Source organism: Vanessa tameamea, chromosome 4 (assembly GCF_037043105.1).
Source record: "Vanessa tameamea isolate UH-Manoa-2023 chromosome 4, ilVanTame1 primary haplotype, whole genome shotgun sequence".
NCBI classification, from domain to species: Eukaryota; Metazoa; Arthropoda; class Insecta; order Lepidoptera; family Nymphalidae; genus Vanessa; species Vanessa tameamea.
Genome location: NC_087312.1, coordinates 6889440 through 6900857, shown reverse-complemented (window position 1 = coordinate 6900857; position 11418 = coordinate 6889440). Strand labels below are relative to the sequence as shown.

The window sequence follows — 11418 nt, the reverse complement described above, 5'->3', positions numbered from 1 at the left end:
CCGTTTTGTTCAGAGAAAACATACATTAATTCGAGGAAACATGTGGAAGAGATGGCGCTTCTCGCTTTCAAAGTGCCGCTGCACGCTCGCCTCGGCTATAAAATTGTGCTATTTGATGTGCGCTCTGCAGTGTAATTTAGGTCTATTGGATAAACAAACAGCTTCATTTAGTTTTTGACTTTATGTAATTAAAGTTCAGTTCCGGAGATCTGCTAGTGCCGTAGTGCTGTTAATGCTAGACGTTTTTTTTTAAATGTTACGACTGGTCGGTTTATAAAGGACCTTTTACGGATACATTTAACTTTGTTATCAGTAAAATTAAGAACAAGGAATATCTAAGTTATTGTTTGTATTGATGTCACAGTCAATAATTTTGATGTGTCATTAGGTACCTACCATATCATAAAATCACTACTCAAATTGAAAAGTTTTAAAGTTTGAATCGACAGCTACTATTTTCGCTTAAGGATGGAAGCCTCAAGCATGCATTTACAACTCACTCAAGTGTTATATCAGACATCTCAAGTATCAGAGAAACCTTATACTGGTACTGGTCTGGAACTGCATACCATTTTAAATTCTTCAAGTTTCGTCGTTCGTGGGAACAAGTCATTTTATTCCTAAAAATCTTAATCTATTGTACACAAATTATATTAGGTTAGCATATATTCAACCCATAATATGTAGTCATTAGCATTATTAAAATTGCATACTCTTAGTATGCAATTATAATATATACCTAATTACCTATAAAATATGACCTTATAATTAAAAATTGTATGTTTAGTGCGAGTGAAGAAACACAGTTATGATTATTTAGTAATTAACTACACTCTTAGGCTGAGAGTGTCATCTTTTTTAAATTAATTAAATATTAGTTAAGTGTCTTTGTTATCGTAATTTGAAAATGTAATGTAAAACTAATTTACTATTTAACGTTTTGTCTTTCCTTTGCTCTATAATTTACCACAGAATCATATCTACTGATATAACATTATATATTGCTGGGCAATGTAAAATGTAATACACCACTAAAAAGTGAATCATTTTATATAAACATTTATTATTAATCAGCCGTTCCGCCCGTCGCGTCGTTCCCACGCTCTATAGGAATTACATAAAATGCCCTTTTGGTGCTTCGGTCTCACTAAACCTGACCCATTTGCACAAAAAGAATATTCTGATAAAGCATAGGCTTGGTATACAAGACTTCCATTTTTACCTTCACATTTTTTGCGGACATCGATCAGAGATGATGTCCGATAAAGGCCGTACCTGCTCAATTTTGACGGTCAAGGTGCCGTATGTCACAATAAAAACTAAGATAACATCATAAATATTTGCTTTCATTCTAAATAATGCTTATTTCCGCGTAAATGTAGAATTGTAAATAAATAGAGTCGCGATGAGATTGATAGGGAACATAATATATGAAATACAAAACGAAACGCTTGTTAATATACTTAATGGTAATGTATTGGTACAGGAAAATAAGTAAGTATTTGAATTTTCTAATGAAAAGCAGTTACATTTTGTTCTGACTATTCAACCTTTAAATGCAGCAATTAACTGCGCGTTCAACGAGCATAAATGGGAACATTTCCTGAACTAAATTGGGTATAATGAGCGAAGGGCGAGGGTTGCGCGGGCGCAGTCACAGGTGCGCCGCGCGTGCAACTCCGAGCGCCTACCTTTACATCGGAACAACATGTGACGGACGCCTAATTGTATTTAATTGCGATTGCGTGCATGGCATGAACGAATAGTCTCAATTTAATTTAATACCTTTTGTGCCTAATACCTATATTTTTGGAATGACGACCTTCTTGTGCGTCAAGAGTCAAGAGTTATTATTATTAATGTACGATGAACAGTTTTACGTAGGACTAGACTATATAGGTATACGCGCTTGATCAATTAGGATATTTAATTTAAAAGTGGCCGTAAAATTGAAACAATCTTTTCGCTATCTCATACAATTGCTATTTCAGTTTACTTTCTCTACTGTCTTGCCTATATATATGAAAAAATAAGTATTGCTAGAAATCAATATAAAATGAAAAAAAGTTGAATGGATTATTCCATGAAAGATCTGATTCAATATCCGAAAAAATAATTATTATCATTAGCAACACGTTACTATAACTAGATTTAGTATATTCTAACCATAAGAGGACAAAAGCCAAATAAACAACATTTGACATTAAATTGACGCGATACTATCATGGTGACGAGGAACTTGAATAATCTGGGATATCCATAAAGGAATTGCGAAAAAAATCACGTTTTAAATGAAATTGCTATCGGAACTATGAAAGTATATTTAAAATGGATTTGAGTACTAGTTAAGTGGAAAAGTGTTGTATCATGTATAAAAAGTATTTTAATCAAAAACTGTTTCATTAATCAAGCTCCAAGCAAATCTAAGATTTTTTATCTTTATTTTACTTTACTTTCTGGAATAGACAATAAAACCTGTGATTATTAAAATATTTCTTTTTAACGTTTCCAAAAGGATATCTACATATTCTCTTAAAAAAACACATACGAGATTTTTATTTGAAATTAAATGTATTAAAAATTTCCGAAGTTTAAATAAATAAGGTCAATTCAAAATTTTGTTGAATTCTATAGATTTAACTAGAATTGACTACTATTATGCTTTTATCTATTTCAAACCCCAAAACCCAGATTTTGTATTGTTTCAGTTCCATCTCTACACATATATTTTATTAATTACATAATAAATATATCGGCTATTAATTTAAGATTATTCCAGTGTTTATACTGTACTTTATTAAGAGCAAAAAAAGTATTAGTTTATATTTATGGGTAAACCTTTATAAATAAATAAATTTCATAAAATTATAAACATTTATTTACATTACTATCACAACATTTCGTACGTAAATCTTACATAAAATAAAGAATCTTAAAAAATAAATAACACGAATACCAAATAAACATGAACATATTTTTACACGAAACGAAAATGCTAATCACAATCAAAACATTTTAATGAATGGAAGTAGTACAGATGACACACATGGCGCTTATAATTATCTAAAAGATGGTTAATTAAAATTGAATACTTAATTATTATGTTGATAAATTTTAATACATCGACTTTCGCATTTCTCCATTCAATGCGTTCCTAATATCATAATATTTATGAATAAGTTCATGATATTTAATTATTTAACTTATTATAGCTAGGAGAAGTTATGTAATATATATAATAAAATGAGTCCATATCTATATAAAAAAAACATTATTTTTTTGTTTGGATGCGATTGTAAAAGTTTACACATTATTTAATAATTGTTGAGTATATTTGGCAGCCCGATTATGCAAAGATAATAATGCATATATTATGATAATATTCGCTTCTACGATGAACATTAAGAATCATTTTTAAACTGTAATTGCGTAAATGATACGTGACGTAGGTACTGGACCTACATCATTCCTTAATGTGACTAATGAAAGATTAACTAATGACATTTAATTTACTTACACATTTTTAAGCAATGAATACATTTAATGATCGCGTAAAGTCACTAATGTTTAGTTATTAGATTTGAATCTAGAGTATTTATTTAAGTTAACATTTAATTATGAACTACTTTCATTTTGATGATAATTAAATGGTTGATTCCTAGTAGTTGAATTTCTATTCGTAATAAAATAACCACACGTAGGTATTATTTATGTTAAGTTTACTTGTACGATAGAATGATATACATTATTTTTTAACTTGAAAGATTAAAAAGTCTTTAACATCGTTATATATTAATAATGATTAAAAGTGTTCACGATATCAGAGCACCCTGGGAGTGTGGTTTAATGTGGACAGGATGTGTTGCATGTGGGTGGGCAGGATGAGCTGGGTGAGTCGGTTGACGAGCTTGGTGACAACGCTGTGCATGAACTTGAGAGTGGGCTCGAAGTTCTTCGCCGTGTTCGCGGTAAGCACGCTGCTTGTCCTCAAAATCTCTTAGCCTCTGGTTATATCGCTCAATTTGATCTCGGAGAGCGGCATCCTCAATTGCAGCGCGTTCCTCGTCTAGCTCTAGGCAGCCAGCGCCGTCCAGGCGTTCTAAGTCAATCCAGCCTCGCCATCGCACGCACACACCGTTCATTATAAATCGGGATACAATATGAGCCTGGTAAACAAAAGAAAAATATGTGTCACTCCATGACTTCAGTAAAATAAATTACTACGACCTTCTTAGAATGCAAAAAATGGAACAAAAAAATATCGCAGTAGGCGGTGAAATAGGGTGGTACAAAAAATACGGTTTTGAAACATTTTTTATATGAGATATTATTATATCAATGGATACATTAAAACTGTAACAAGTCAGTATTTATGCCTGGATAAGTTATCTAAGTTTTTCATAGGAGAAAATTCATTTCATTGGAACGTATTAAACGGTTGTTTAATAATTGTAAGGATAGTATCTTCGAAAGTATTCACATGACTGTTGTTACAGGAGCATCATATTTTATTTCAAAAGTTAAATATTAAGATAACGTTCAAAAGACACGACAGAAGGTAAGCGTGGCATATTCAGATCGCGTGCGTTTTGTTCCGACATTTTCTACACAAAACAAAATATTATGAGTAGTCTGTGTAGTCTTGCAGGTGGCCTGCACAAATAGGAATGGTATTTTTAAGCAGTAACTTATTTAAATATTGATTCGGTTGTTTTAACCTTATTTTTGTGTGATATAGATTAGATGTTTTTTTTTTAAGACTATGAGCATAATTCGCCTCGCTTATGATCAACATACGTATTTATTCGTATGTTTCATTATTAATAAATATAGTTAGTTAGAACTTTTACATTATCAATTAACGGATCAAGCGAGTCTTCACTTTTTAAACGTTGTTAGTGAATACTACAGAGAATATTGATGACATAATATTTAATGAGACGAGGAGGGAGAGGACGAAGCGACGGCGGCCATGTTGGTTGGGCGGGCGTGGCGTCCCGACGCCCTCCAATCCTACAGGAGCTTTTCCATTATTGATTTCAGTTTTCCCCTACGCCGTAGATTTGAAGAATCCGTTTGTGAATTATTTATTTCTGCCAAGCCATTTGGAGACTTCATATGTCACGTTAATTACAAACGATTAAACGATACTTTTAAGCTTTAATTTTTTTTCGCAATTTGTTAAATCTCAAATAAATATATATATATATATATCTTATCTCAATAGTATGTATGTATAAACACGACAAGTACGGATAAGTTTATAACGACATTTTGGGACTATGAAAAGTCAAGAAAACCCCTAAGAAGAAAGGAAAATTCGTCTCTAATAAAGCCCCGTAGATATTTTTAACTTTCCCAATTCATAAATTTATAGTTGGTTAAACACGAGGCGTAAAAATAATAAAATAGTTTGGAGTTGTTGATTTTCAGGAAAGATATATTAAGTAAATACTATTAAGTATTTGATTTACATAACTTTGTACTTAAAATGTTGGAAATGAGAGACTGAGTGCGTTCTTCCTAGTTCTACTAGGTAGAATCTACTTTCCAAACCACTCGTAGTATTACTGTACAATATATAACAATTCTGTAAAGTTTAATTTGAATAAAATATTTTCCATTTGATGCCTGTCTAGTTTATGTAATAACTTACGAAACGGGGCCCGTGCACACTCGAGTGTGCTGTTAAATGAACCGAGTGTAAATAAATATAAGTATTCGTATAGAACCTCAGCAGGCGGCTTCGACGTAACGAAGGGGCTAAATTCAATAAAATCGTTCATCAATTCGGTCCCTCGAACGTTACATCAGTGTATTCGTATAACAATACGAATGTACAAAAATATATGTGCTTAAAAAATAATTTATTCTATTTGCCAATATACAAACATTTGTGCTTTATTTTATTTTTTTTAATCATTTGTGTTCGTGATCGTTAAATGTATAGACAGACATATATAGATAATTACCAAAGATTTTAGCCAGATTTTACCAGCTAAAATAATCAATTAAAAATAGGTGGAGTTTTCACTAACAATAATTAATAAATTGTTATGAAACGCCGGAAGTTAATACTAAAGTGGATTATATTGCATACATTTTATGTTAAATTTTTCATTACTTTTATAAAAAACCAAAACCAAGAAGAAATGATTATGATTGTAATCATTTTAGGAAATTACATTAAAAAGCTTATTGAATTTAAAATATCTACCTAAAGTTAAATACTGAATACCTATGTACGTAGGTACCTGAATAAACAGTTCCTCTGCCCGAAGGGATAAGAGTTACGGTAAGATCGCCTTTTGTACCTAAGCATATGTCACATTCGTCCCTGTAAGTTATTTAAGTGTGCAATAAAGTTTATTTGTATTTTTTGAAACATACGCATCGAGCAGTCCGTCAATTTGTTATACATATTTTGAGCGCTAAGGTAAATCTTCCTTGACATTGAAAGTGCGAAACAACAAAAGCCTTTTTTATCTTATGTAATCAAACAACTTACATAAATTGGAATTATTTTTGTTGATTATAAATTATATAAACTTAATGTTTTATATGCGATTGTCGATTGACTAGTATCTTGCTCATTTTCTAAAATAGCATTCGTACCAAAATTGACGAGTTTAAATATTTTACAAAAATTATGGAAGTATAATAATGGTAATAATGTTATTTCAGAGATTGCAATGTTAAATTCGAAAACATTATCAGCAACCTTAATAATTTTGCTGCATACCTATAAAGGCATTATTTTAAATATGTTACTTTGTAAGATATTCGATCAAAACCCTTTCAATTGATTAAACGGATTTAGTAGAGGCAAGGTTTGGGAATCTTTGAATTTTTAATTAGCGATACAAAAAAAAATTTCATTCAGTCTTTTTATTCATAGCCAATTATTCATGTGAATTAGGATTTTATGTTTTATATATTCATGTATATTATAAATAGTAAACAAAAACGAAACCTTCTATGATGACCTAATAATATATTTATGTTTGTTGAAAATATCAACACCGCTGTTGTTTATTTTTTTATAAAAAACAAAGTACCTATCTTTTTTTAGAAACTATTAGTTAGATTTGAATTTAATAACAGACATACGACGTCTCGAAATTAATGCATTAGCACGATTGAAGTCATCAACATTAAACGAACCGGTCAGCTTGTAAAGTTGTCATTCTTTCATACACGCATTAAAGCGACTTGGAAGCGTGACCAACACGTTATGTTCGGTGTTATAACTTAATACGTTTTTCATTAGTAGCGAAGTTATTTATGTCTTCATTTTGGTTTTGAAAATTTGGAACGGAAACGTGCACTGATGACGTGCAATCAGCCAGATATGTATTTCTACGAGAAATGATGTCATTGGAGGACCGTATTACTACGGTCACTATGACTCATTGTAATAAGATTTTATTTAACGCATTTATAAAACAATGCTAACGAGATCGGTTATGTTGTGTCCGGTGTGAAAAGGATTAATAAAAATGTGTTAATGTTTTTCGATAAAAATCGTGACAGGTACATAAAAATTGTCTGAGGAACAAGTTCACTTTGAAGTTAAGTCTATATTTTTGTTTGTTAAGTTATTTGGATGGTCACAAAATTTAAAAATAAAAATATCAAAATATATCAAATATGTAATTTTAATAAGTAGGTATATAGTATAATTTTAAATAGTACCTTGCCAGTTTCTTTTTGGAAATCACAGCCACGGTTGTTATACGGTGAGTGGTCGAACACCAGCTGGAGGTTAGTGCCGGTAGCAGTGAAGGCGATCTCTGTATGGCCCTCACGACAGCCGCTTGTGAAGCGCATCTGCCGCTCCTCAGGCGGGCGGTCGCGATAGCCCGTGTATCGTACCTAATTAAAAAGCAATGAAAATAGGTTACAAGAATATGTTCATAGTGTCAAACCAACAATGGTAAAATAGTTTAATAATTTAGGAATTTTATATTTTTAAAATTATTAGAAAGAAATTTATACTTGGACAGGAAGGAAAACTTGGCTGCAGGAAATATCCTACTATAGTATTGATAACTACAGCGGCCGGACATTGGTTTTGCAAATTTTCCTGTTGAGTTCACTTACACGTCTAATATTGTTGTTATTTTTTTCATATATTTATACTATTATTTAATTCTATATATCTACGCAAAATAACACAATAAGTGAAATCGAAGACCATGGAAGAAAAAAAAACCTTGAGTTCGAAGGCTCAAAATATATTTTTAAAACCCACCTCGCTTTCCCGGCTCAGCCTTTTAAACAAATCATCGGATTCGAATTTGGCTTTTTGATCTGGAACCACACGGGGCATCTTAAAGATAAATCGAGGTTTTGGCTGCTCGTATAATCCTATTGAATCGAAAGGTAACATCCCTGCCAAAGCAGCTGGATCACTCATTGCGTGCATAACACGTATTAACTATTTCACGTTTACACAATTAACATCACTTAATAAAAGTAATAAATTGGTTTCACTGAGGGTATCAATACAATTACAAAGAAATAAAGAATTCGATTTCGTGACAACCTTCCTTTGCCACTACCGGCAACTGAATGAGCCTTGTAACAATCAGTCTGGGAGAATTTCCTTCAGGGCGGAGCGCTTTGATGGTGGGGCGGCTTACAACCAATGACAATGTTTTATAACGCCGCCCCACCGAGTCCGACGCCTTCTTTATGCAATTTCGGGAGCTTTGGAGCGGAAAGAGGGTTTTCTCCCCTCGACATGTTTCAAAATAAATACTGTAAGCAACAAAGCATATGAATGTATAATGATGGGCATTATGCTATTTCAACATTTCGAGTGTTTTATATACTTGTATCAGACCATTTGTTCCTTTGTTAACGAGATAAATGTACGTTATGTATTGGTGTATTATTAGGGGAGCTCGATTTCAAGACCCGATACTGCCGAAATATGATATTTTACTATACTATAATTATAATAATAATATTGAGCACTGACACCGTACCTACAGTTACTGCACTGCTTACAGTTAGTTAAATTAAAAACGTTCGTTAATGTTTTTGGATCGTGTGCATACTTGTTTAAATACTTACGTATTTATATATCTATATGTGTATATATATAATATAACAGAAATTCTATTAATTTATAGGCTGTAAAAGGAATATTTTTATTTATTGGCATAAAATATTACTATAATATTTAAGATATAACCTACTTATATAATTAAATCTATATGTTATCGTAATAATTATAAATAGTTTATACACATAATCATAAAACAACATTATAAGAGCAGGTTCTATTTTTATTCATAAATTCCTAGGAAAAAGTGGAAGAAAAATACGAAAACGAAACGAAAATTGGATTATGATTGGGGATATTAAACGAAAAAAAGTATGTCAAAGCTAATTCAAAACGCTGAAGGTAAGATTTTTTTTATTTACATTTTCATAATCCTTGCATATGGTCTTAATCGATCTTATTCCATCATGCAAATGTCGAAAAAAATAAATCCTTTTAAGTAGGTATAATATTATAAAGAAGCAAGTAAGATTTAATCGCTATAACGACAAAATTTACTAATAAAAGGTATCTCTTACCGCCTATCAAACAACAATAGGCGGCATGAAGTGTTGTGAAATGTATCGAATGTTTTAAAAGCATATTGATTCGATCGCTTCTTAAAATTTAGTGCCTCCGCCTCGCCTTTATTGTTTACATTTTATACAAAAAGCTGTTTTGAAAGGTGCCGAAAATTTAGCTGAAATTTGAGTGGACTAAGTAGGTATGTTGTATTTATCTTGTAGATTAATTTACGAAAATAGATTTATCTTAATTTACCTTGTTATAATACTTGATTGAATTAATTCGATATAATATTACGTCTTATAATATGCTTGAAAGCAATAATGAAAGCAGTCAGTTTGTTTTCAATATAATTGAATTATTTAGATAATAAATATTGAAAAAAAAGAAGGTAAATCTTAATATAAAAGTTAGTATCAACTTAGTTAGACTTCATAATTTTTTTTTTAACGCATATTATACCAGTAAATTTTCTCCTAACTTCTCTTATAATTTATAATATAGGATGTGCCGTGGTGGCACCTAACGATGCCGATGAACAACTAAGTGTCATAGGTTGAGAGATACGTAGATATTCATTATTTCAATTGTTTATCTGAAAATTATCATTGAATACTTCGTTCTCTAGTAATATCCTTATAAGGCTATATATTATATCTTAAAGTCCTGTGCTCAATAACCGGGTCGGTCAATAAAAAGATAATTGGGTTTTTCTGTCAAGAAATTCTCAGTCATAGTCCAAGATTTTACGTAATTTAATTTCGTAACTCGGAAAGCCCATCTAGTCTATTCCAATCGAAGAAGTAATAGAGATTAACAAATCTTAGCTTTATGTATTCCGTGCGATTCCCTAATGACTCACCTATATTCTGCACCACAAACAGTTCTTTACTAACAGATATATATTTTTTAAAACAACACTATTCCACTTAACTACTTATATCCACTTTTTATTTTACTTCCAAAGTTCCGAAAACAACTTCGTCGAAGGTCATATCGCGTCAAATTGATGTCGAATGTTGTTCGTTTGACTTTTGTCCTCTTATGGTTGTAAAAGGCAATAGAGCCGTGAGTTCAGCGCCTGAATTCTGGTCGTGTACGATTTGCCGTTCCATCGGATAACTAGAATGAAGGAAGTGCAGTTACTGGTGTGTATGTTCACTTCAACACTCGTGCTCTATAATCTATGCTGTGCAGTTGACTAGTAACGGTAGAGAGAAGGACGTGTTTGCCGAAGTCGGTCAAGCAGCTCATTTGAACCTGCTATACCTATTACATTTGGAGTTGGGACACTTGAAACAGACTACTCATTTTATATTATATTGCATAAGATAATTTAAAGAAAAATGAATATATATAATTCCCCTTAAAGGGGGAGGAGGCTTTAGCCCTGCAGTGGGACATTAGAGGCTTAATAATTTTCATTATACCTTAGATTTTTGAAAAAATATTTAGATAAATTATCTAATAAATTTACAGCAATAGTTCAGTTGAGATTATTAATATTATCTGAAGATATTTATTTTTGGATAAATCAGAAATCGAAATATACATTCAACAGAAAAATGTTGATCTCATCACGTACTTCTGATTATTGAAATAATGGCCACGTGTCGTAGAGCCGTTGCGTTTGATCCTAATGCAATGCGTGGTGCGGGGCTTACTCTAGAAGGGCGAACACGCGGCGCTAGTTAGCCTCTCGTTGGCGACCTTACTAAAAGAAACTATGATTTTCATTTAACCACATATTTAAATAAGAATATTATGCGAATACTTTAAATGCATATATATTCAATCATAAATAATAATCATTTCTTGGTTATTATGAATAAATAACAAAT

At 31.6% G+C, this 11418-nt stretch overlaps 1 protein-coding gene across 1 annotated transcript; it reads right to left on the bottom strand.

Moving 5' to 3' along the window:
• Nucleotides 1–2855: 2855 nt before the first annotated feature.
• LOC113394606 (protein big brother-like) lies at nt 2856–8563 on the bottom strand. The gene is made up of 3 exons (XM_026631993.2): nt 8255–8563; nt 7696–7875; nt 2856–4166 (listed from the first exon to the last, which is right to left on the bottom strand). The coding sequence occupies exons 1-3, from the start codon at nt 8426–8428 to the stop codon at nt 3813–3815; spliced, it is 708 nt and encodes a 235-aa protein (XP_026487778.1). The 5' UTR covers nt 8429–8563; the 3' UTR covers nt 2856–3812.
• Nucleotides 8564–11418: the final 2855 nt, after the last annotated feature.

Bases quoted from the DNA above. Each gene is read 5' to 3' on its own strand.
- LOC113394606 (XM_026631993.2), bottom strand. From the start codon at position 8,428: ATGCACGCAATGAGTGATCCAGCTGCTTTGGCAGGGATGTTACCTTTC. The intron at 7,876-8,254 runs GTGGGTTTTAAA...CTTTTTAATTAG, and splicing joins GGCTGAGCCGGGAAAGCGAG to GTACGATACACGGGCTATCG. The intron at 4,167-7,695 runs GTACTATTTAAA...TTTGTTTACCAG, and splicing joins TCCAAAAAGAAACTGGCAAG to GCTCATATTGTATCCCGATT.